The following is a 25,546-nucleotide window of genomic DNA, read 5'->3' on the forward strand; positions in this document are numbered from 1 at the left end:
GGTATGGGATCAGGGCCTGTGCCTTAACCGAGCCAAGACTGAGCGAAAGTTTTTAGGGGACCACATCTCTCGGTCGGGTGTGCAGCCGGATGCCGACAAAGTGGCAGCCATCGCAGCCATGCAGTAGCCGTCAGACAAGAAGGCAGTGCTGCGCTTTCTCGGGATGGTCAACTTCCTGGGAAGTTCATTCCTCCTTTTTGTTTGGCCTAGTCAGCGACGCCCAAACCCCGTGAAAGAAATTTAAATCATGAGGCCAATTAGATTTCTTGCTACTGTTGAGATAGGTTTGCAAAAAATCAGATGTTTAATCAGATGCTCCATTAGCTTAGAAGAAGCCAGCATGAAATGAGTAACTTTGATATGAATGTATTGGTCATATTTAAAACTTATCCAGTCTGGTTATTTAACTCATTACTTTTGTGGGATCTTGCTGTGTGCAAACTGATGTTGTTCTAGATTGCAACAGTGACTATAATTAAAAAGTATTTGATTCGCTGCAAAGAACTTCCCGCGGCTGTGAAGGGTGCTAAAAAAATGCAAGTCTTTCCTGTGGGATTTAGATATAAAACACTGAATTGGAGTATGTGAAAACATTTTCAAACCAACAAAAGCTTTCTTTCTATTTCGATAGAGAGCTATAATAACAGTGCGATCCGTGACGGAGGCTCTATTACATGCTATTAAGCCAAGAGATGAAGGATGGGACTGGAGCCAATCTTTACATGCGTTCATAGGCATTTACTTAGAGAGATGCACATTACTAGCATGAACATCTGAATCAAACAATCGCAGTATCAGTCTGCTCCTATTAATATTCCTTTCTCAGAGTTTACAAAGCCAATGCGGAGAGTGGACAAGACAAGCCCTTAATCCATCCCCTTGCTCCCTCCAAAAAACAAATTCAAATTGAATCCAATTGATGGTGCCCCACAAAAGAGACACACTAGATCCAAGCTGTCAGGAACAGGTGTTCTTACACCAGGTCCTACGCTGGATCTTAGCCAAGAGGCCGAGAAGCACAAGTGAGTCCCCAGTTAATGGCCACCACCTCCCTACAACTAAACACAATTAATATAAAATTGACACTATCAGCAGATTAAAGGGACTCAGGCCATCACTTGTGACTTTATTTGAGTGCACTTTCACTTCTTCGACACATGTCGGGACTGTCTCATACCCAAATACTTCACTTCCTCTTTCCAGTGGTTGGAAACCAAGATTGGTGAAGTCGAGTTCTGGGACCATCACTCAACACTCTGTTTTATGAGGAGATCAACTAAATGTCACAGATAACAAACGGTTAGATGGACGGCACAGGTGCACAGTGGTTAGCACTATTGCTTCACAACGCCAGGGGCCAAGGTTCGATTCCTGGCTTGAGTCACTGTCTGTGGAATCTGCACGTTCTCCCCGTGTCTGCGTAGGTTTCCTCCGGGTGCTCCGGTTTCCTCCCACAAGTCCTGAAAGATGTGCTTGTTAAGTGAATTGGGTATTCTGAATTTTCCCTCCGTGTACCTGAACAGGCGCCGGAATGTGGCGACCAAGGGATTTTCACAGTAACTTCATTGCAGTGCTAATGTAAGCCTACTTGTGACAATTATAAAGATTATAGAGTATCGGTACCGTGACACCCACTGGTTCACAACAGCAACTTGTACTTATTTAGTCTCTTAAATGTATTAAACATCTCGAGGCGTTTCATAGGAGCATTATAAAGCAAAGCTTGACATTGAACAGCATCAGGCGTTATGAAGGACAAATGAACCAGGGTTTGATCAGAGATGGGTTTTGAGGAATGTTTTAAAGTAGACAAATGAGATAGGGAGGCGGAAAGATTCAGGGAGCTTAGCACCCAGGCAGCTGATGGTGCAGCAACTAGAATTGGGGTTCTCAAGAGGCCAGAATCGGAGGAGCGTAGATCTCTCGGGAGGCTTGTGGAGCTAGAAGAGATGACAGAGACAGGGAGGGATGAGGCCATGGACAGGTGTGGCAGCAACAAAGAGAATTTCAAATCATTAAAAAACATTTGAACCCCTTCAATAAAAACAAGCACATATGATTATTCATAACACTATGTGTAATCAACTCAGTTTTAAATAAAACTCTGCTTACATTTGATGCTAATAGTGTTGTCGGGTCCAGAATATCCAACCATTGAAGTAACCTGTGGAAGAAGGACTGTTCCCCTCTTCATTGGTGCGGGGAAGTTCATTCCTAACCTTGCTTCGCACACGACTGCTCTTCGCCGCCTGGTCAGAAAGACAACGGAATTCCAGTGGCTGCCCGCACACCAGAGTGAATGGGAGGAGCTCAAGGTCAAGCTCACCACCGCCCCGATGCTGGCGTTTTTCGATACCCCACGGGAAACAAAGATCTCAACTGACGCCAGCCAGTCCAGCATTGGGGCGGTACTCCTGCAACGGGACAACACCGCATCATGGGCCCCGATCGCCTATGCGTCGCGGGCCATGACCACCACAGAACAGCGCTATGCGCCGATTGAGAAGGAGTGCCTAGGCCTGTTGACTGGCATCGACAAGTTTCACGATTATGTATATGGTCTTTCACAGTTCACTGTGGAGACCGACCATCGCCCCCTGGTCGGCATCATTCAGAAGGACCTCAATGATATGACCCCTCGCATTCTGCTCAAGCTCCGGAGGTACGACTTCCAACTTGTCTACACCCCGGGAAAGGATCTCATCATCGCAAATGCTCTGTCCAGGGCGGTCAACACACCGCCCTACTCTGAGGGGTTCGTTTGTCAGGTCGATGCACAAGTAGCCTTCACATCGGCCACTGCTGCACGTCTGGCCCACATTCGCCGTGAGACTGCGGCTGACCCCCTTCTACAGCGTGTAATGCGCCACATGATGGAAGGGTGGCTCAAGGGGCAGTGCCCACAATTTTGCAATGTCCGGGACGACTTGGCCGTCATTGATGGTGTCCTCTTGAAGTTGGACCGGATCGTGATCCCACACAGCATGCACAGGCTTGTCCTCGAACAGCTGCACAAAGGCCATCTCAGAGTTGAAAAGTGCAGGCGGAGGGCCCGAGAGGCTGTGTACTGGCCGGGCATCAGTGACAACATCGCCAACATGGTGCCCCACCTGCCAAAGGTTTCAGCCGGCGCAACCCCCTGAGATACTTCAGCCCCGTGCGATGGTCACGTCCCCCTGGGCGAAGGTGGGCGTGGACCTCTTTCATGTACTAGGCAGGGACTACATTATTCTGATTGACTACTTCTCAAGTTATCCGGAGGTCATACGTCACACGACATGACCTCATCAGCTGTCATCCGGGCATGCAAAACCTTTGCTCGCCATGGAATTCCGCTCACCGTCATGTCTGACAACGGGCCTTGCTTTGCGAGCCAAGAATGGTCTTCCTTTACCACTTCATACAATTTCACACACGTGACGTCCAGTCCCTTGCATCCTCAGTCGAATGGCAAGGCGGAAAAGGGCGTCCACATTGTGAAGCGGCTCCTCTGCAAGACTGCTGATGCCGGATCTGACTTCTGTTTAGCCCTGCTGGCCTATCGCTCGGTCCCACTGTCCATGGGCCTCTCGTCAGCCCAGCTGTTGATGGGTCGCACCCTCAGGACCACTGTGCCGTCCATTCATGTTCCTGACCCTGACCATGCTCCAGTATTGCGAAGGATGCAACAACAGCGTGCTCAGCAGAAGGTGGCACATGATGCTCGGGCGAATGATCTTCCTGCCCTGGTGCCTGGAGACAACGTACGCATACGCCTACCAGAGGGTGGCTGGCCGGCAACCGCCGAGGTTCTCCGCCACGTGGCTCCCCGCTCATTCCTGGTTCCCATGCCCGATGGCTCCATTCGCCACCGTAATCGGCGGGCCCTTTGTCTGGTTCCGCGCTCGCTACGAGATCATGCACTTGTGCCACGCCCTCCTGTTGTCCCTGATGTCGACTTTGTTGAGCTTCCTGCCACTCTGCCTCTTCCTCTCTCGCCCGTGGCCAGGCCCATTCTTCAGCCGGTGGATCCTGACCCACCCTTGAGGCGGTCAACCTGAATTTGGCGCCCACCTGAGAGACTTGACTTATGAGCCTGTTAGCACATTGGACTCACTGAATTGTTTTACAGTACTGTTAACGAGTTTCTTTTCTTTTCGTTCATTGTTCCAGAAGTGTTTTCTCGTCGTTTGCTGATTGCATTTGTTCTGTTATTGGTACAACCTCGTTGCTCTGTTGCACCTGACACCTTCCTCTGTATATAGTTTAGCCTCATGTACATGTTGTAAATATTGCACACACATACTCAGATGCACTCAGTGCACATTTCTATTTATTAACATGTGGGCACATATCCTTGTGAAAGTGGGGATGTCATGATAGCCACATCAGCATATCATGGTGCAATCACACAAACACTGATGGACAGGCAGTTGGACCAACCAGCACACACAACATCGCAGCCAATCACTAGTGAGAGCACACGCACTATAAAATAGGGAACACCACAGTTCCCGCTCATTCTACCAGGAGATAGCTCAGAGCACATAGCGTGCCACTCAGACATAGACCATGTGCTGAGTGCCTCACTAAGATAGTGACAGGGCTGGATCCACAGGTAGTCTGGTGAAGCACGTACCCAAGCCAGCAGTTAGTAGTTGTCGTTGTTAAGACAATAAAACAAGAGTTGTACTGTCTACAGCCGTGTTGGATCATTTGTGCATCAGAACACCCAACACAACAATGCACCCCCCCCCCCCCCCCCCCCCACTGCGCGTCCGAGAGCTAGCTCGCCCAGCTAGCTTGGTGGCCCCAAACCCCGGTGCCAGATAGTCTCCCACCTATTGTTCCCACCGCCCTGCTCATACAAACAAACAACATCAAACAATCCCCACACAATTGCCCAACAGAAAAACACCAAGATCAAAACAAGCACCCCTCCATCCCCCAACAGCAACTGAAAATCTTAACTCACTCAGCTCTACCGCTGGTTCCAAATCAATGCAAACGGCATCACAAACATCTTCCATGAAACGCAAAATGGGAAACTCGATACAAAAACAGAGAAGCAAAAAGAAAAAACAAAAACATGAATTGTGCAGCCAAGTTCAAAAGTTCTAAATCCATCACCAGCCCTTTTTCGCAAAGTCCAACGCGTCCTCAGGCGACTCGAAGTAGAAGTGCTGATCCCCATGCGTGACCCAGACACGGGCTGGGTATAACAGTCCAAACTTCACCTTTTTCTTGAAAAGGATTGACCTGATCTGGTTGAAGCCTGCTCTCCTCCTGGCCACCTCTACACTCTGGTCCTGGTAAACCCGAAGGATGCTATTGTCCCATTTACAGCTCCATGTCTGCTTGGCCCACTGTAGAATGCGCTCCTTATCCGAGAACCTGTGGAATCTCACCACCATTGTCCTCGAGGGGGGGGGGGGGGGTCTCCCATTCGCGGCTTCCTCGTGAGTGCTCTGTGAGCCCTATCCACCTCCAAGGGCCGGGAGAATGCCCCATCCCCCAGCAGCTTCACAAATATGTCTGCGATGTATGCCCCAGCGTCCGCTCCTTCGGATCCCTCTGGGAGCCCAACGATTCTTAGGCTCTGCCGGCAGGACCTATTTTCTAGGTCCTCCACCTTCTCCAGGAGAATCTTCTGCTGATCCCTCAGCATCCCCATCTCCAGCTCCACCACAGTCTGATGTTCCTCCTGCTCAGCCAGCGCCTTCTCCACCTTCTGGATCGCCCGATCCTGGGCATCCAATCTATGCTCCAACTGCTCAATCGACTCTTTTATCGGGTCCAAGCGGTCCCGTTTCTGCGTAGCAAAGCCTTCCTGAATGACTTGCATCAGCTGCTCCGTAGACTGCTGGGTCGACAAGCCAGAGGTCCGAACCTCCGCCATGCTGCATTCTGTTGCAGCTACAGCCCAAGCCTTCTCTATCTTTTTGTTTCTGCCCTTATGAACACTTCTAGTCCTTCTCTCCATGCACCAAAGTGGGAATTCAGTAAACAATTGCTACTAACATCCATTTTACAATTCAAGTCCGGTAGAAAAACGGGGGAAAGGTCCAAAAGTCCGACCAGAGCGGGTGCCACCAAATGTGCGACTTACTCCTTCATAGCCGCCACCGGAAGTCCCCATGTAGTATATTTTTGTTTCAGAAAGACAATTGCAACTGTTGTCACTGGCACCAACCTGCTCTGAGATTTTATATAAAATCAGTTTACTCTTAAGTTCTATCGGGAAAGAGATATAATCTGCTATTTGTTGAAGGGGGGTGTCCTGATATGAGACTCCTTAAAACGGGGTAGCTAGGGGAAGCACGGTAGCACCGTGATTAGCACTGTGGCTTCACAGCGTCAGGGATCCAGCTTTGATTCCCGGCTTGGATCACTGTCTGTGCAGAGTCTGCATGTTCCCCCGTGTCTGCGTGGATTTCCTCCGGGTGTTCCGGCTTCCTCCCACAGTCCAAAGATGTACAGGTTAGGTGGATTAGCCACACTAAATTACCCCGACTGTCCAAAAAGGTTAAGTTTGGTTACGGGGAATAGGGTGGAGGTGTGGGCTTAAGTAGGGTGCTCTTTCCAAGGGCCGGTGCAGACTTGATGGGCTGAATGGCCTCCTTCTGCGCTGTAAATTCTATGATTCTCTGAACACTGGAATAGTTCTATATAAATTAGTTTATTAAGGATTCAGACTAATCCTAGAAAGTATACCCAGTAATCACTATTAACCATTAAACTGAGGACAGCATGGTGGGCGCAGTGGTTAGTGTCTTAAATTGGATTTGAAATTGTTTGTCAAGCATCCTGTCAGTAGCGCAGTGGTTAGCACTGCTGCCTCACGGCACCGGGGTCCCAAATTCCCGGCTTGGGTCACTGTCCGTGTGGAGTTTGCACATTTTCCCCATGTTTGTGTGGGTTTCGCCCCCACAACCCAAAGACGTGCAGGGTAGGTGGATTGGCCATTCTAAATTGCCCCTTAATTGGAAAAAATGAATTGGGTACTCTAAATTTATTTTAAAAAAACATTAAACATGTATTTTTAGAACATAGCATTCAAATTCTTGCTAAAAGCAGTGGCCACAATGCAGGATGAGATTTAGGCTAGTTAACTTGCCCATGTTTTAAAGACAAACAGGATTAGACAGAAATAGTGTGATCAGCAATAACACAGCTCAGTTCTTATCAATAGCTCCAACATCCTGTCTCAGACAATCTATGGTGTAAAGCGGAACCAACTTCAGCATCCTGTCCCTAGGTGAACAATAAGGTGGGCAGGAAACTGGCTGCGATAGGTAACATGGGAATGGCAGAAAAACGACTTCATAAATGATGAAGCACCCGGAGGAAACCCACGCACACACGGGGAGAACGTGCAGACTCCGCACAGACAGTGACCCAAGCTGGAATCGAACCTGGGACCCTGGAGCTGTGAGGCAATTATGCTATCCACAATGCTACCGTGCTGCAGGAATAAAAGGAATGCTCTGTTTATGCAATTACATACATATTCCAGTGTCGGCATTTATGCATACGTGACAAAAGAAATGTTGTTCATCTTTTTCCAGACATGAATTTGTGGCAGCATATGTGGACTATGTGTTCAACAAGTCAATTGCTTCTTTATTTGATGGTTTCTATGAAGGCTTCCACAAAGTGTGTGGTGGAAAGGTGCTTCAGCTCTTCCAGCCCAATGAGTTACAGGCAATGGTGATTGGAAACGCAAATTATGACTGGAACGAATGGGAAAAGGTTAGTTGGACCACATCAGATGGAGTAGAATGTTTAGCAAATTTTGCTAATTTTCAAAATGAAGAATGCCTGTGAACGATGTAACAGATTTTATTCGTTGTCATGCTAATAAGATTCTAATGTTTTTGAGCAGGTACAGTACTACCAACTAATCTTGCCGAAACTTTATATACTAAATGTAGAACGCACAGGCATCATTAACAGTCACAACATGTGTCTGAAATATGTCCATGTCGGGTTGAAAAAATCTTGTTAAATTTAACAGGAGTTTCAACCTGTGTAAATGCAGAAACTATTCTGCTGGCAATGATTTCTACTTAAGAAATTCAGTCCATATTCTTCTCCGCTGGTGTTGATCTAACTTAACATCCAGCAGGAGACTGATGGCTGTGGTTGTTGATCAGTGCTATTGATATTGATTGATGCCTTGGTGCATCTGACTTACAATATCTTTTATTTCTTGCATTGACATTTCACTGGCCCCATCTGAGGTTTCATTATCTACTGAATGGCCTATGCCTGTTGCTAGTTCTATTAATTAAGCTATCTTGAACAGCAACAGCTCTGTATTTGTGTGTGTGTGTGTGTGTATTATGCATATATATGTGTATAGATATAAAGTGTCTTTAATATAACGACATTTTGCAAGGCACAAAGCATTATAAATTAAATACATTTTTATCACCCAAAACATCTGGTTTTAAAAAAGCATTTTATGCAACATTTTAAGGGAGTAATCTGGGGATTATTACCCGAGCCATAAACAAATTTGTAGAGGGTAAACAAGGTTAGAGTTAAATGCGTGGAATCAAAATTGGTGTTGGAAAGGCAAATAAAGGACATAACTAAAGATTCTGTATCTAAATGCATGCAGTATTCACAACAAAATGAATGGATTAAGAGCTCAAATATAAATAAACATGTATGACCTGACAGCCATTATAGAATCATGGCTGCAAGGTGACAATAGCTGGTACCTGAATATTCAAGTACACATGACAGGAGGCTAAAATAAGTTGGAGGGGTAGCTCTGCTAATTAAGGATGACCGTATATTTGAGCGGGAGAGCCTTAGTTCTAAAGATCAAGATGTAAAATCAGCTTGAATAGAGATATGGAATAGTAAATATGAAGTCACTTGTGGGAGTAGTTTATCGGCTCCCAACAACCACACTAGGACAAAATATACAGGAGGAAATAATGTGGATTTAGAGAGAGAAGACTGGGCAAGGGAATGGGTGCAGGGAAACTAGGTGCAGCGATAATCATGGATGATTTTAATCTACGTATAAATATCCTGTAAGGTGAGTCCTTGAGAGTGTCTACAGGACCGTTTCCTCGAGCAGTACGTTCTGGAGCCAACCAGAGAGCAGGCTATTCTAGATCTTGTAACAGACAGGATCAATTAATAACCTCACAGTAAAAGAGTCCCTAGGTAGCAGCGATCATAACATGATTGAATTTTCCATTCAATTTGAGGAGAAAACAGTGGCTCCAAGACTAGTGTTTTAAACATGAGGGGAATTATAAGGGTCGGAAGACAGAACTGGCTAAAGTGAAATTATGACTGGACCGAATGGGAAAAGGTTAGTGTGACCACATCAGATGGTGTAGAATGTTTAGCAAATTTTGCTAATTTTCAAAATGACGGATGTAACAGGCATTGGGTAAGGAATATGTCAGTAAAGATGCAGTGGCAGATATTTCAGAAGATATTTCATAGCAAACAGCAAAGATGCGTTCCATTGAGAAAGACAGAGACTCTAAAGGGAAGGATGCTGCATCGTGGCTAACTAAGGAAGTTAAAGAATGCATTGTAAGAAAAAGTATACAGTTCTTCAACGATGTGAAGATTAGTGCAATTCAGAAGATGGGCGAAATATTTTTTAAAAGCATTGAATGACTAATGAAGGAAAGCTGCCTAGAAATATGAAACATGGTAAGAGTTTCTATAGATATTTTAAAAGGAAAAGACTAAGGTGAGCGTTGGTCATCTTGGGAGAGTCAGGGGAATTAACAGAAAATAAGGAAATGACAACAGATATTTTGCTTCTGCAGAGGACTGCTACCCTATGCCTCGGGTAGAATATTTGTATGCAAAACTGGCTGGAGGGTTTTCCTTTACAAAGCTTGATATGAGCCATGCTTATCTACAGTTTGAACTGGACTCCACATCTCGAAAGGACGCAACTATAAACACCCACATAGAATTGTTTGAGTACCCTCTCCTCCCATCGGGGGTCTCGTCATCTGCGATCTTCCTGAAGGCATACTTCAGGGACTGCCAAAAGCAGCAGTGTATTTGGACAATGTGCTTATTACAGGACCACTGACGAGGAGCACATGGGAGACCTTTTCAGAGCGAAAGTGGTGAAGTACTTGGGATAGGATGGTGGACGAGGATGACCTGTACCCTGTGGAGAGGAAGGTTCAGGCCTTCAATGGGGCCCCAACTCCGAGGAATACCTCAGAACTGCGATCATTCTTAGGCCTTGTGAAATACTATGCAAAATTATTTTCATACTTGGCCTATTCATCCCTTCGCCTATTGTTAAAAAAGAACCAAAAGTGGGCCTGGGTGCCCCACAGGAAGAAGCATTCACCAGGATGAAGAAGCGTTTGCCATCCTCTCAACTCCTCACCCACTATGTGATATTTGCGGTCAAGAAATTTCATCAGTATATCCCATGCTGACACCCTTGGTTGTCCCCTACTGCCTGTGAGACCCTGTCTCCACCGATGGCGGATGAAGTTGTGGCGACTCTGAATTTTATGGACACATGGCCATTCAGATTCCAAATTGGCGAAGCTGTGCCACATGTTATTGTATGATGGATTACAGGGAACCCCCCAGCAGCCCGACAAAAACTACAAGGTTTGAGTATGGAATATGGTATCCTTCTGTGGGGGGGGCTTGCATAGTTATCCCACTGCCGGATCAGGAATTGATCCTGAAGGACCTACACAGTGGTTACCCAGGCGCCTCAAAAATGAAGATACTGGCTCGAAGTCTGGTGGCCTGGAATTGATGGGGGCACCAAAAACTTCCACCTGCAGCCTCCCTTCATCCATGGCAATGACCAGGGAGTCCCTGGGTAAGACAGCATTCTGATTTTGCCGGGCATTTAATGGGGCCCATGTATTTTATCGTCGTGGATGGACTGTCCAAATGGCTCGACATCTACAAGATGGCCTCAGCTACACCAATCATTGAGAAGTTGAGGTGCTCATTCAGCACTCACAGGATCCCTGGTGATCGACAATGGAATGCCATTTGAAAGTGAAGAGTTTGCCACGTTCACAAAGAAAAACTGAATCGGACACATCAGAACCATCCTGTATCATCCACCATCTAATGGCCTGGCTGAACTGGCGGTTCAGGCATTTAAAAGAGACATGAGGAAGCAGATTGCAGGCTCCATGGACTCACGACTGGCAAGATTCCGTTTTAATTACAGGACAACGCCACAGGTAACAACATGGGTGGGACCATAGGTGGAAAGCAGAACTACAGCAAGATGCACAGAGACGGTATCATGACCATAGGACGCTGGGGTGGAATTTCCAACCGAGAGCGACAATCTAGAATCAAAGAATTTACAGTGAAGAAGGAGGCAATTCAGCCCATCAAGTCCACACCTACCCTTGGAAAGAGAACCCTACTTAAACCCATGCCTCCATCCTATTCCATTAATTCCACCTAACATTTTGGACAGTAAGGGGCAATTTAGAATGGCCTATCCACCTAACCTGCACATCATTGGACTTTGGGAAGAAACCTGAGCACCCGGAGGAAACCCACACAGAGACGGGGGATGTACGAATCCCTGACACAGTCACCCGAGGCCGGAATTGAACCCGGGTCCCTGGAGCAGTGAGGCAACAATGCCAACCACAATTTTGGAGATGGTGCATTCTGACTTCCAGGAGTCATAATGGAGAAAACAGGATCCATCTCATAGAGGTCAAGGTCCGAGGGAAGACCCTGCATAAGCACATTGGCCATTAAAGAAGCGAGAACCCGCTCTACAGGGTACCCGACCATAGACGTCGGTACCTCCGCCGTGCCTGGAACCACCCCTCGGCCAGGAAGTGTATTCAACCGTGGCCCAATGACTCGGCCATCAGGACGAAGATGACTTTGGCTCAGAAATGGACACCGAGGCGTCCACGCAGAATGACAATGTCATGTCCAGGGTTGTGATCCTGGCAAAAGCCCTCCGGAATTCGTCCAGGCAAAGACGGTCAATCAACCGTTCGATGCCACCTGACACAGGCCCTCCACAGGCAGAAGCTCAATCTCCAGCAAAGTGGCGCAGAGGCCCCCACAGTGTATTGGTTGCAGAGGGAGAACATTTAGACTTGCGACGGGGGGGGGTGTGTGGAGAAGGGTGTCAAATCCCCCACTCGGCCCATGGGGAAACCACAATCGATCTCCTAGGGGCTCGTGGAGTACTGGATTCGCTGGTAGTGCTCGTAAAACTGAGCACGAAAGCCGGCCCGAGTAGGGGCAAGCATGTTGGTTGTCTCAGTGAGGACTGTGATTTGCACATCGTCACTGCCGTGGGCAGACTTATGTTTAGTTAAAATAAAACTTGTCATTCCTACCCTTGGCTTCCTTGGTCATTAAAGAGCACAAGGTGGGAAACTGGTCAAGGGAGTATTGGAATAGTCAACTACAGAGGTAATGTGAGGTTTTTTTTTTTTTATTCATTGGATGTGCGTTTATTGTCCATCCCTAATCACCTTGAAATTAGTGGCATTTCAGAGTCGAATCACATGTCGGCCAGACCAGATAAGGATGGCAAATTTCCTTTGATGAAGGACTTTCGTGAAACAGATGAGTTTTTTACAATTCCAGATTTTTTAAATCGAATTCAAATTTCACCGTCTGCCATGGTGGGATTTGAACCCAGGTTCTCTGGATGACTACAGGGAAATACCACTGCACCACCACCTCCCTCTAGCAGAAGAGCTGTGGCAGAATCTGAGTTGGACGTACTATGAATTTGGAAGTAAGCTTCAGACAATTGCCAGGAATAGACATTGTGTCCAGGGAATGGAGTTTGTGATAGGAACCAAAGACGATGACTTCAGTCTTCCCATATTTAGATTTCGATGTCAGAGAAGCAGTGTGACAAATCAGACGTGGGATGAAGTAGAGCCGAGTGCCATCGGCATCATGTGGAAGAAATCAAATGATGCTTAATGTATGTGCATCAGTGTATTCGTTTGGAACTGACGAATATCAAAGTTTCAGGACAATACTGCAGTAACCAATGATGTCAGTGAATACTTTCGGGCCACGTAAGATGCTCTTGTACACCTCTGGGTCTATGACAAAATAGTGTCAATCTTACTCCGTCTGGCTCAGCTCAATGGCAGCATGGTGGCACACGTGGATAGCACTGTGGCTTCACAGCGCCAGGGTCCCAGGTTCGATTCCCCGCTGGGTCACTGTGTGCGGAGTCTGCACGTTCTCCCCGTGTCTGCGTGGGCTTCCTCCGGGTGCTCCGGTTTCCTCCCACAGTCCAAAGACGTTCAGGTTAGGTGGATTCGCCATGATAAATTGCCCTTAGTGACCAAAAAGGTTAGATGGGGTTATTGGGTTATGGGGATAGGGTGGAAGTGAGGGCTGAAGTGGGTCGGTGCAGACTCGATGGGGCGAATGGCCTCCTTCTGCACTGTATGTTCTAATATACCCAATGGCTGATAGTGCCGATAATGTTTTCCTTTCATTTAGCAAACATTCTAGTGACTGGCATCTTTGAGACCTTTCTTCTCTCTTTATTCCCTCAATTGACGGACGGACGGACTTGAAAGCCTTGAACCCTCTACTATGGGGCTGGTTTAGAACACTGGGCTAAATCGCTGGCTTTTAAAGCAGACTAAGGCAGGCCAGCAGCACGGTTCAATTCCCGTACCAGCCTCCCCAAACAGGCACCGGAATGTGGCGACTAGGGGCTTTTCACAGTAACTTCATTTGAAGCCTACTTGTGACAAGCGATTTTCATTTCATTTTTCATTTCTTGCTGATATTGCAACTGGTACTGAAGGACAAATGCTCAGTTTTTCTCTTGCTCAGAGATTGTGTCGGATTTCATGTTGTACACTTACTTTCTGAAGGATCAGCTGAAAAACAGTTTATGATTTGAAGACCGAGCATTGTCCTGATACGATGATGTTATAACACAATCAGTAGATTTCAGGAGGCATTGTCCGTTTTTGTGTGTTGGAATTGGAAATATGTCTGCACTACAGAACAATGCAAGGAAGTTTCCAGAATCTTTGTTACCACTCCATGCTTAGTTATTAGAGGGGAACTATTTTGTTACTGTGTAGAGGTGTTAGCATTCTGTGGACACTTACCATACTGAGCAGCTATTTTCTTTGGTAATAGAAATTCTGGAACGTGTGACCAAAACTGAAATTTACATAAAGGATCAGTTTTTCTAATAGCAAGATATCAGAATGTGCCGTACTGCAAAGTACTATGTTATGGATAGTTCACCAGCATAATCCTGTTTTACACTCTCATAATGCCCCTTGAGAAACCAGCTCTTTGAAATGCCATTTTCATATAATCCGTTTTCATTTAATTATTTCAAATATTTGTCAAATCCAATAGATTTAAGGATTGCTATAATAATTAATTCCATGTTTCTACCACTCCCTCGTGCTCACCTTAAATTGTGTTCCCTAGTCCTTAAACTTATTATTACAATTAATCTATTTGTTCATTATCTACATTTGTATGCTTTGCGCATCAGTAGTATTATAATGTTTAGGCAAGTCAGACCCACGCCCTGTACTGCCTGGAAGGACAAGGGCAGCAGCCACATTGAAACACCATATTTCTACCACTCTGGCACTGTTTTGACACCCTAGCTTTTATAACTCATAATCTTTATTATTGTCACAAGTAGGCGTACATTAACACTGCAATGATATTACTGTGAAAATCCCCTAGTCGCCACATTCCGACACCTGTTCGGGTACACTGAGGGAGAATTCAGAATGTCCAATGCACCTAACCAGCACGTCTTTCGGGACTTGTGGGAGGAAACCGGAGCACCCGGAGGAAACCCACACAGACACAGGGAGAACGTGAAGACTCCGCACAGACAGTGACCCAAGCCGGGAATCGAACCTGCGACCCTGGCGCTGTGAAGCAGCAGTGCTAACCACTGTGCTACCGTGCCACCCACCTTATAATAATGTTCCCCAGCCCCAGTAAAATGCTGGAGAGTTGTCCCCCTAGGTCCTGGCCAAAATGTATCCCTCAGCAATTATCCTGAAGAACAAATGATCTGGTCATTATTTTGTGCTTTTTTTGGGGCCTTGCTGTGTACAACTTGGTCATTGCATTTCCTACATTACAACAGTGACAACACTTCAACAAATATTTTCATTAGCTCAAAAGCACTTTAAGACACCTTGTGACCATGATAGATGTCACATAAATGCAGGGCTGTCTACCTTCCTGTAATGTGGCTAAGTACAAAGAACAAAGAAATGTACAGCACAGGAACAGGCCCTTCGGCCCTCCAAGCCCGTGCCGACCATACTGCCCGACTAAACTACAATCTTCTACACTTCCTGGGTCCGTATCCTTCTATTCCCATCCTATTCATATATTTGTCAAGATGCCCCTTAAATGTCCCTATCGTCCCTGCTTCCACTACCTCCTCCGGTAGCGAGTTCCAGGCACCCACTACCCTCTGCGTAAAAAACTTGCCTCGTACATCTACTCTAAACCTTGCCCCTCTCACCTTAAACCTATGCCCCCTAGTAATTGACCCCTCTACCCTGGGGAAAAGCCTCTGACTATCCACTCTGTCTATGCCCCTCATAATTTTGTATTCCTCTATCAGGTCGCCCCTCAACCTCCTTCGTTCCAGTGAGAACAAACCGAGTTTATTCAATCGCTCCTCATAGCTTATGCCCTCCATACCAGGCAACATTCTGGTAAATCTCTTCTGCACCCTCTCTAAAGCCTCCACATCCTTCTGGTAGTGTGGCGACCAGAATTGAACACTATACTCCAAGTGTGGCCTAACTAAGGTTCTATACAGCTGCAACATGACTTGCCAATTCTTATACTCAATGCCCCGGCCAATGAAGGCAAGCATGCCGTATGCCTTCTTGACTACCTTCTCCACCTGTGTTGCCCCTTTCAATGACCTGTGGACCTGTACTCCTAGATCTCTTTGACTTTCCATACTCTTGAGGGTTCTACCATTCACTGTATATTCCCTAACTGCATTAGACCTTCCAAAATGCATTACCTCACATTTGTCCGGATTAAACTCCATCTGCCATCTCTCCGCCCAAGTCTCCAGACAATCTAAATCCTGTTGTATCCTCAGACAGTCCTCATCGCTATCCGCAATTCCACCAACCTTTGTGTCGTCTGCAAACTTACTAATCAGACCAGTTACATTTTCCTCCAAATCATTAATATATACTACAAACAGCAAAGGTCCCAACACTGATCCCTGTGGAACACCACTGGTCACAGCCCTCCAATTAGAAAAGCATCCCTCCATTGCTACCCTCTGCCTTCTATGGCCTAGCCAGTTCTGTATCCACCTTGCCAGTTCACCCCTGATCCCGTGTGACTTCACCTTTTGTACTAGTCTACCATGAGGGACCTTGTCAAAGGCCTTACTGAAGTCCATATAGACAACATCTACTGCCCTACCTGCATCAATCATCTTAGTGACCTCCTCGAAAAACTCTATCAAGTTAGTGAGACACGACCTCCCCTTCACAAAACCGTGCTGCCTCTCACTAATACGTCCATTTGCTTCCAAATGGGAGTAGATCCTGTCTCGAAGAATTCTCTCCAGTAATTTCCCTACCACTGAAGTAAGGCTCACCGGCCTGTAGTTCCCGGGATTATCCTTGCTACCCTTCTTAAACAGAGGAACAACATTGGCTATTCTCCAGTCCTCCGGGACATCCCCTGAAGACAGCGAGGATCCAAAGATTTCTGTCAAGGCCACAGCAATTTCCTCTCCAACCTCCTTCAGTATTCTGGGGTAGATCCCATCAGGCCCTGGGGACTTATCTACCTTAATATTTTTTAAGACACCCAACACCTCGTCTTTTTGGATCACAATGTGACCCAGGCTATCTACACCCCCTTCTCCAGACTCAACATCTACCAATTCCTTCTCTTTGGTGAATACTGATGCAAAGTATTCATTTAGTACCTCGCCCATTTCCTCTGGCTCCGCACATAGATTCCCTTGCCTATCCTTCAGTGGGCCAACCCTTTCCCTGGCTACCCTCTTGCTTTTTATGTACGTGTAAAAAGCCTTGGGATTTTCCTTAACCCTATTTGCCAATGACTTTTCATGACCCCTTCTAGCCCTCCTGACTCCTTGCTTAAGTTCCTTCCTACTTTCCTTATATGCCACACAGGCTTCGTCTGTTCCCAGCCTTTTAGCCCTGACAAATGCCTCCTTTTTCTTTTTGACGAGGCCTACAATATCACTCGTCATCCAAGGTTCCCGAAAATTGCCGTATTTATCTTTCTTCCTCACAGGAACATGCCTGTCCTGTATTCCTTTCAACTGACACTTGAAAGCCTCCCACATGTCAGATGTTGATTTGCCCTCAAACATCCGCCCCCAATCTATGTTCTTCAGTTCTCGCCTAATATTGTTATAATTAGCCTTCCCCCAATTTAGCACATTCATCCTCGGACCACTCTTATCCTTGTCCACCAGTACTTTAAAACTTACTGAATTGTGGTCACTGTTACCAAAATGCTCCCCTACTGAAACATCTACCACCTGGCCGGGCTCATTCCCCAATACCAGGTCCAGTACCGCCCCTTCCCTAGTTGGACTGTTTACATATTGTTTTAAGAAGCCCTCCTGGATGCTCCTTACAAACTCCGCCCCGTCTAAGCCCCTGGCACTAAGTGAGTCCCAGTCAATATTGGGGAAGTTGAAGTCTCCCATCACCACAACCCTGTTGTTTTTACTCTTTTCCAAAATCTGTCTACCTTTCTGCTCCTCTATCTCCCGCTGGCTGTTGGGAGGCCTGTAGTATACCCCCAACATTGTGACTGCACCCTTCTTATTCCTGATCTCTACCCATATAGCCTCACTGCCCTCAGAGGTGTCCTCTCGCAGTATAGCTGTGATATTCTCCCGAACAAGTAGCGCAACTCCGCCTCCCCTTTTACATCCCCCTCTATCCCGCCTGAAACATCTAAATCCTGGAACGTTTAGCTGCCAATCCTGCCCTTCCCTCAACCAGGTCTCTGTAATGGCAACAACATCATAGTTCCAAGTAGTAATCCAAGCTCTAAGTTCATCTGCCTTACCCGTAATGCTCCTTGCATTAAAACATATGCACTTCAGGCCACCAGACCCGCTGTGTTCAGCAACTTCTCCCCGTCTGCTCTGCCTCAGAGCCACACTGTCCCTATTCCCTAGTTCTCCCTCAATGCTCTCACCTTCTGACCTATTGCTCCCGTGCCCACCCCCCTGCCATACTAGTTTAAACCCTCCCGTGTGACACTAGCAAACCTCGCGGCCAGGATATTTATGCCTCTCCGGTTTAGATGCAACCCGTCCATCTTATACAGGTCACACCTGCCCCGGAAGAGCTCCCAGTGGTCCAGATAACGGAAACCCTCCCTCCTACACCAGCTGTTTAGCCACGTGTTTGTCTGCTCTATCTTCCTATTTCTAGCCTCACTGGCACGTGGCACAGGGAGTAATCCCGAGATTACAACCCTCGAGGTCCTGTCTTTTAACTTTCTGCCTAGCTCCCTGAACTCCTGCTGCAGGACCTCATGCCCCTTCCTGCCTATGTCGTTAGTACCAATATGTACAACGACCTCTGCCTGTATACATCAATATTCTTTCTCATGTCCCTCATGGCAGACTGGTACAAAAGGTGAAGTCACACGGGATCAGAGGTGAGCTGGAAAGATGGATACAGAACTAGCTAGATCATAGAAGGCAGAGAGTAGCAATGGAAGGGTGCTTTTCTGATTGGAGGGCGGTGACTAGTGATGTTCCGCAGGGATCAGTGCTGGGACCTTTGCTGTTTGTAGTATATATAAATGATTTGGAGGAAAATGTAACTGGTCTTATTAGTAAGTTTGCGGAGGTCACAAAGGTTGGTGGAATTGAGGATAGCGATGAGGACTGTCAGAAGATACAGCAGGATTTAGATCGTTTGGAGACTTGGGCGGAGAGATGGCAGATGGAGTTTAATCCAGCCAAATGTGAGGTAATGCATTTTGGAAGGTCTAATACTGGTAGGGAATATTCAGTGAATGGTAGAACCCTCGAGAGTATTGACAGTCAGGGAGATCTAGGTTCACAGGTCACTGAAAGGGGCAACACAGGTGGAGAAGGTAGTCAGGAAGGCATACGGCATGCTTGCCTTCATTGGTCGGGGCATTGAGTATAAAAATTGGCAAGTCATGTTGCAGCTGTATAGAATCTTAGTTAGGCCACACTTGGAGTATAGTGTTCAATTCTGGTCGCCACACTACCAGAAGGATGTGGAGGCTTTAGAGAGGGTGCAGAAGAGATTTACCAGGATGTTGCCTGGTATGGAGGGCATTAGCTATGATGAGAAATTGAATAAACTCTGTTCTCACTGGAACGACGGAGGTTGAGGGGCGACCTGATAGAGGTCTATAAAATTATGAGGAGCATAGACAGAGTGGATAGTCAGAGACTTTTTCCCAGGGTAGAGGGGTCAATTACTAGGGGGCATAGGTTTAAGGGGCAAGGTTTTGAGGAGATGTGCGAGACAAGTTTTTTTACACAGAAGGTAGTGGGTGTCTGGAACCCGCTGCCGGATGTGGTGGTGGAAGCAGGGACGATAGTGACGTTTAAGGGGCCTCTTGACAAATACATGCATAGGATGGGATTAGAGGGATACGTACCCCGGAAGAGTAGAAGATTGTAGTTTAGTCGGGCAGCATGGTCGGCGCAGGCTTGGAGAGCCGAAGCGCCTGTTCCTGTGCTGTACATTTCTTTGTTCTTTGTTCTTGATCACCCATGGAACAACTAAACTGAATAATTAAAACAATCTATCGACAAAGCCGCTGGTGCCCCTTGCTTTAATTTTCTATTTATATAATATTGGCGTGATTCTATTTAATATGCACCTATATTGTCACTACGTTTTGTTTAATCTCAGGCACTTATTGTCATATTCTTATTCCTGCGTTTCCGTTCATTGATCCAGTTTGTCCAGGTCCCTTTGGGTTATTGTACATTTGCGAGCGTCATTGGCCACTACACCCAAATCCTACAAACTTAAGACAGCTCGAACAATGTCCCCGTAAAAAAACTATGAACATCAGCCATCATGGGATTTCAGAGGCAATGGATTTCCTTTTGAATATCTCTCAACACGAGGTTATCAAGCACTTCATCTTCCAGCCACACAGTATTCAACCTAACACTGGCTCCAATATGTAACTGTTTCTAATCCATAAGTTCTTGATTTTGCCAATAAGCAGCTTTGTTCTTTTTTGGCTAGAATACTGAATATAAAGGAGAATACTGGGCAGATCATCCGACCATCAAATTATTCTGGGAGGTGTTCCATGAACTGCCTTTGGAAAAGAAAAAACGCTTTCTGTGTAAGTCTAATTGAATTACTATGACATTTTACTGTTTCATGATTTTGTCTGTTTTAAGTCTCGGTGCACTGGTAGTATCTGCAAACGATCAACTTTTTTGCCATTATTTTGTAGTGTTTCTAACTGGCAGCGACCGAATCCCAATTCTTGGAATGAAGAGCCTAAAGTTTCTCATCCAGCCAACAGGAGGAGGTGATAATTATCTTCCAGTGGCGCACACCTGCTTTAATCTTCTGGACCTGCCAAAATACACAGATAAAGAAACCCTTAGGACCAAGCTGGTTAAAGCCATTGATAATTATGAAGGCTTCAGTTTGGTGTAAATAGACAAACTCTGAACTACACCACACATCCATTGCTTTTTGAGTTGGGTAAAAAGCAGAACACTTGAAAATTACACATTTAGCAAGAAATGCTGTGTTATAAGAAATTGAACTGAGCAAATACAGTGAAGAGCTTACAATGTGTTAATTTTAGCAATTTGTATAAAATCATGTACACTGTTAATGTTACATATTAAAATTATATTTACAAATTATGGGTGAAAATGATCTGCATTGATTACATCAGAATAGCCTTGTGGATACAAAGTCACCTAGATTGCAGGGAGACTGGAGTGCAGATGCATGAAACATTCACCTATAATTTTTTTCCATTACTTGTTGCAAGTGTGAATTAAGTTGTCTATAAAATTACATAGTACTTTAATGACTAGTTGATATCCGTAAATAGTGTTAGGATTTTTTAATGAAATCACTTTTTGGTAAGTAAAAAAAGGATTGAGAAAATATGCACATGACAGCACTGGCATGCTGTACACACTTGTGAGCTTGTGTTCACACTTGTACTTCTAAACCCCATGTTCACCCCTTTGTCAATACGATAAATGAATATATGCATAATTATTCAATTATGGACTGAAGTATGCATCTCCGTTCATTTGCTGACAAAACCTTGGCAAAGGCTTTGATTCAGCCTAAGCCAAGGTGGAGGAATAAGTAACAGACATAGTGTCAACGATGAGTACAATGCCAGAATCTTCCCAAAAAACAATTAATGGGATCAAAAACCAAGATTGCAGTTTAAAGGGACCCTCCAGTCTTACTCTCTCAAATTAATTTACATTGTAATTTTGAATCTTAAAACTATTTTTCTAGGACTCCATCTGACCAAAGGGGTAACTTTGGGAGAATGTGATAGTTCGGTGAGGAAAAGCTTAAAATTATTTTTGTAATAGATGCAAGCAAAAGTTAAATGAAAACATTTTGAACTTATACCTTCTAAGCCGGAGCTCCAACATCTTGGATTTCACCTGACCCTGTAGCGCCATGTTACGTGCACTGTTCTAATAGCCATTGCTATCTTGTAGATTTACAGGATAAAATATCTTTACCATATAAAAATGCAACATATTTGCTGATCAGGTGTCTCGGTTTGATTTTGAACTGTCAATACTCTATAACTTATTTTCTAATAAATTTTGGAGAGTTTTAATTTTATCTTGTTCCATGAAAGATATGTTACAACTTTGAATTAAAGATTTCATTTTTGAGTAAAGATATTTAAACTGCCTTAATAATTAAACTTGCTTGTATTTCTCTGAAGATAATTATATAATCATTATATTTACTGCTGTAATGCTGTGACGTTAGTAAACAAACTGTGGCATCAAGAGCTAGATGTGCGCCTTCACAAACAATGTATGTATTTATCATAAATGGCTGTGAACTTATAAGTAGTTGCATTTGAGAGAATTGTAGTAGAAGCATGTTTGAGAATGTTCTCCGATTTAAAATAATCTGATAAAATCGTGTTATGGTAAAGAAAATGCTGGAAGGTGACACACAATATATAGAAATGTATCCTAGTTATGGACACTCCCAATTCGGGTGCTTCACTTTTGTCAAAATGTGCTTCACACTGTGTTACATATCGGAGAATATTGCATCTCTTCAGTCAAATATGAGGTATGGGAAATGCTGACTAATTTGGCTGAGAACTTCTAGCTTAATATACATATTTGAGTCAATTCCCCAAGACTTGTACAGTAACTTATGAAACCCCCTTTCCTTTAAGTATTTAGTACTTTTGCTATAATAATTACCAAAATAGAATATCAATTTTATTAGTTTATTATACCAGAATCCTTGGTACCTTTGACAAATTTGATGTTTGTTTACCATTCTATTTTGTAGCACTTGGGTATCAATAAAGGGGTTGCTGTGTTATGGTGGTCATTTTTTTTTAATCGAACCGTGCCAGTGAATCACATTGCTTTCTGTTTTAAGATCTATCTCTGTACATCTCTCTTTTCAATATTGTGAACACAATTTCATGATCAGTAAGAATGTCTTGGGTATATGAGAGCAGTCTAGATAAATCTGGCTTCCCATATTTACTCTCACTTTGAACCAATAGATGGGCCACTCACAACCAGAAACTCAGTACGAGGTGAGATGGCTTCAGCAAATTTCATTCACCTCATCTGCTCATTAATCCACCTGCTTTAATGTGGCTATTTTGAGTTGGAAGGCACGCAAAACAATTTCAACTGTGCATGGGTTTCCATACTGTCAAACATTGCAGGTGCAGTACATTTTTCAAGAAGCTTACCTTGAACATTTTGTGAACAAAAGGCAATTTTTCATATTCCTGTTCCATATTTTAATGGTGGATTTCAGATTAGACCTATTGCACTTGGTTTTGTTTAGAAGTGACCTCATTAGCATCATTTCTGGTTGAGATCATGAGCACACTGACAGTTAATTGGACAAAATTTAAAGGGATGGGGCCATGAGGAAGGATAGTGGCACAATAGCCAAAACTTTTGGACAGCCTCAAAAAGAACATCTTACCCGTGAGCAGATTTTGTTGGGGATGAAGGATGACTGATGAGAAGGACAGAAACAAAGAGAGAGCAAGCATCATCTGCTGTAAAGGCAGGGGCTGCATGAATTTCTTGTGACGAGTGATGACCATGCCGTGTTATGGGACCTTCCCGTTTGTCAATATCACCAGATGCTTTCAAAGAGATGAAAAGATATTTAAAGCCACCCCTGACCACTGCTAATTCAATATGACCAAGTTCCAGGGATTGTCCATTTGCAGTAGGGTTTCCGCCTCCATTTATGCCCGTTTTGCCACCGGAATCTCAAGGTCAGAAACATTGGGTTTGAGAGACCTGGACATCCTGGACCTCCCATGTTGAATGCTGCAAATCACAGGCTTTTCACCCTCAACTCTCAGTTCCCATTCTAAACTAAACTTTATCCGAAGGTTTTTTTTATATAAAGTCAAATAGATCTTCACTTCTGAGGAACTAATTGACTTTTTGCCTGTTGAATTTGCACATAGGTTGGAATACTCTCAATATATTTGCATTCTTTCCTCAACATGCCCATGGCCTGAAACCAAGTTTGCTGTTTTGGGGGTATTAATTAGTAAACAGAAGTGCAATTGTTACATATGCACCTTAAGCATTTCATTGTGAGATGATGGGAATCCAGGCAATCTAGGTTTCATCCCTTGGGAACTATGGGTTCAAGTCCCATCGCAGCAGCCGGTGAAATTTAAATTCAATTGACTTTTTTTAAAACTGAATTGAAAAAACAGCTTTTTTACTGATGTCCCTTAGGGCAGGAAATCTGTCATCCTTGCCTGTCGGACCTACATGTGACTCCAGATCCACAGCAATGTGGTTGACTCTCAACTGATCAGACAAACCAATGCTGACCTTGCCAGAGATGGCTACAGTCTATTGCCGAATTTTTAAAAAACATTTATGGGCAGCACGGTAGCACAAGTGATTAGCACTGTGGCTTCACAGCGCCAGGGTCCCAGGTTCGATTCCCCGCTGGGTCACTGTCTGTGCGGAGTTTGCACGTTCTCCCCGTGTCCGCGTGGGTTTCCTCCGGGTGCTCCGGTTTCCTCCCACAGTCCAAAGACGTGCAGGTTAGGTGGATTGGCCATGCTAAATTACCCGTAGTGTCCATAAGGGTTGGGAGGGGTTATTGGGTGGAAGTGAGGGATTAATGTGGGTCGGTGCAGACTCGATGGGCCGAATGGCCTCCTTCTGCACTGTATGTTCTATGTAATCAGCCACCCTGTCACTCGGTGAAATTTCAGTGGCAGTAGCAAGCCAGCCAGCTACAGGGGGTAAATAGTAATGCCTTTATGGGTTTTCATAACTGCAAAGCTTAGGGAAATTGTTCTCTACTGTACTGCTCATTTGCATTAAATAAACCAGATGTTGCCTTGTCTCAGTAAAGTACTTTTAAGTCTACTTTGGTCAGTGGCATAGAACAAGGATGTTCCATTCCAAATTCCAAGCTTTGTTACATTTAACTGGATCCTGAGAAATGAAAGATGCATGCTTGATCTTGGGAACTCTATCCAGGTGTGGCACAGTGGTTAGCACTGCTGCCTCACAGAGCCAGAGACCCGGGTTCAATTCTGGCCTTGGGTGGCTGTGTGGAGTTTGCACTTTCTCACCGTGTCTGCATGGGTTTACTCCCACAGTCCAAAGATGTGCAGGTTCGGTGGATTAGTCATTCTAAATTGCTCCTTAGTGTCTGGGGCTGCAGGAATAGGGTGGGCGCCTGGTTAGGTTGCTCTATCAGGGGCCGGTGCAGACTCGATGGGCCAAATGGCCTCCTGCACTGTAGGGATTCTGATTCTGTCTCTCCTTACAGGAGTTATGGTAATGCTGACCTTGAGAGAATAGCTGGTATACAACTCAAAATGAATGGTAGCCTCAAAAAACAGATTTTTAGATTAATTTCACGTTTTATTCATTGTAACAATCAAAATGCCATTTTGTGCCAACAGAGATCAAACTTTTTGAGCTCTACATTTCTAATCATTCATTCATTAAGGATAATTACATAATTCAGAACCAGCTTAAAATAGATGATGTACCTAATTTAAGTTGTAATTGAAGAAATAGTAATTAAGACATGTTAAGGCTGGATTTAAAAACATAAGTTTAAACAGTACTAAAAAAACTGCAGTGAGATTTCAGCAATGGATAGGCAGCAAATCAGATGCTTTGTGGAAAGCTCAGCAGAAGCAAAACAGACAAGTGTGCAAACTCATAATAAAAGATTAACATAGAATTCACAGTGCAGGAGGCCATTCGGCCCATCGAGACAGCACCGGCTCTTGGAAAGAGCACCCTACCCAAGGT

The 25,546-nt window shown here is 45.0% G+C and overlaps 1 protein-coding gene across 3 annotated transcripts in view; it reads left to right on the top strand.

Annotated features, from left to right (window-relative positions):
* The window catches only part of herc4 (HECT and RLD domain containing E3 ubiquitin protein ligase 4), a 169,445-nt gene extending 146,858 nt beyond the window's left edge, over nt 1–22,587 (top strand). For all 3 annotated transcript variants that reach the window (XM_072478795.1, XM_072478796.1, XM_072478797.1), the window contains 3 exons: nt 7,548–7,731; nt 20,259–20,361; nt 20,476–22,587. In XM_072478795.1, the coding sequence (XP_072334896.1) occupies nt 7,548–7,731; nt 20,259–20,361; nt 20,476–20,684 (496 nt within the window). In that variant the 3' untranslated portion in view covers nt 20,685–22,587. The remainder of the gene's footprint in view (nt 1–7,547; nt 7,732–20,258; nt 20,362–20,475) is intronic.
* The last annotated feature ends 2,959 nt before the right edge of the window (nt 22,588–25,546 follow it).

Source organism: Scyliorhinus torazame, chromosome 16 (assembly GCF_047496885.1).
Source record: "Scyliorhinus torazame isolate Kashiwa2021f chromosome 16, sScyTor2.1, whole genome shotgun sequence".
NCBI lineage: Eukaryota > Metazoa > Chordata > Chondrichthyes > Carcharhiniformes > Scyliorhinidae > Scyliorhinus > Scyliorhinus torazame.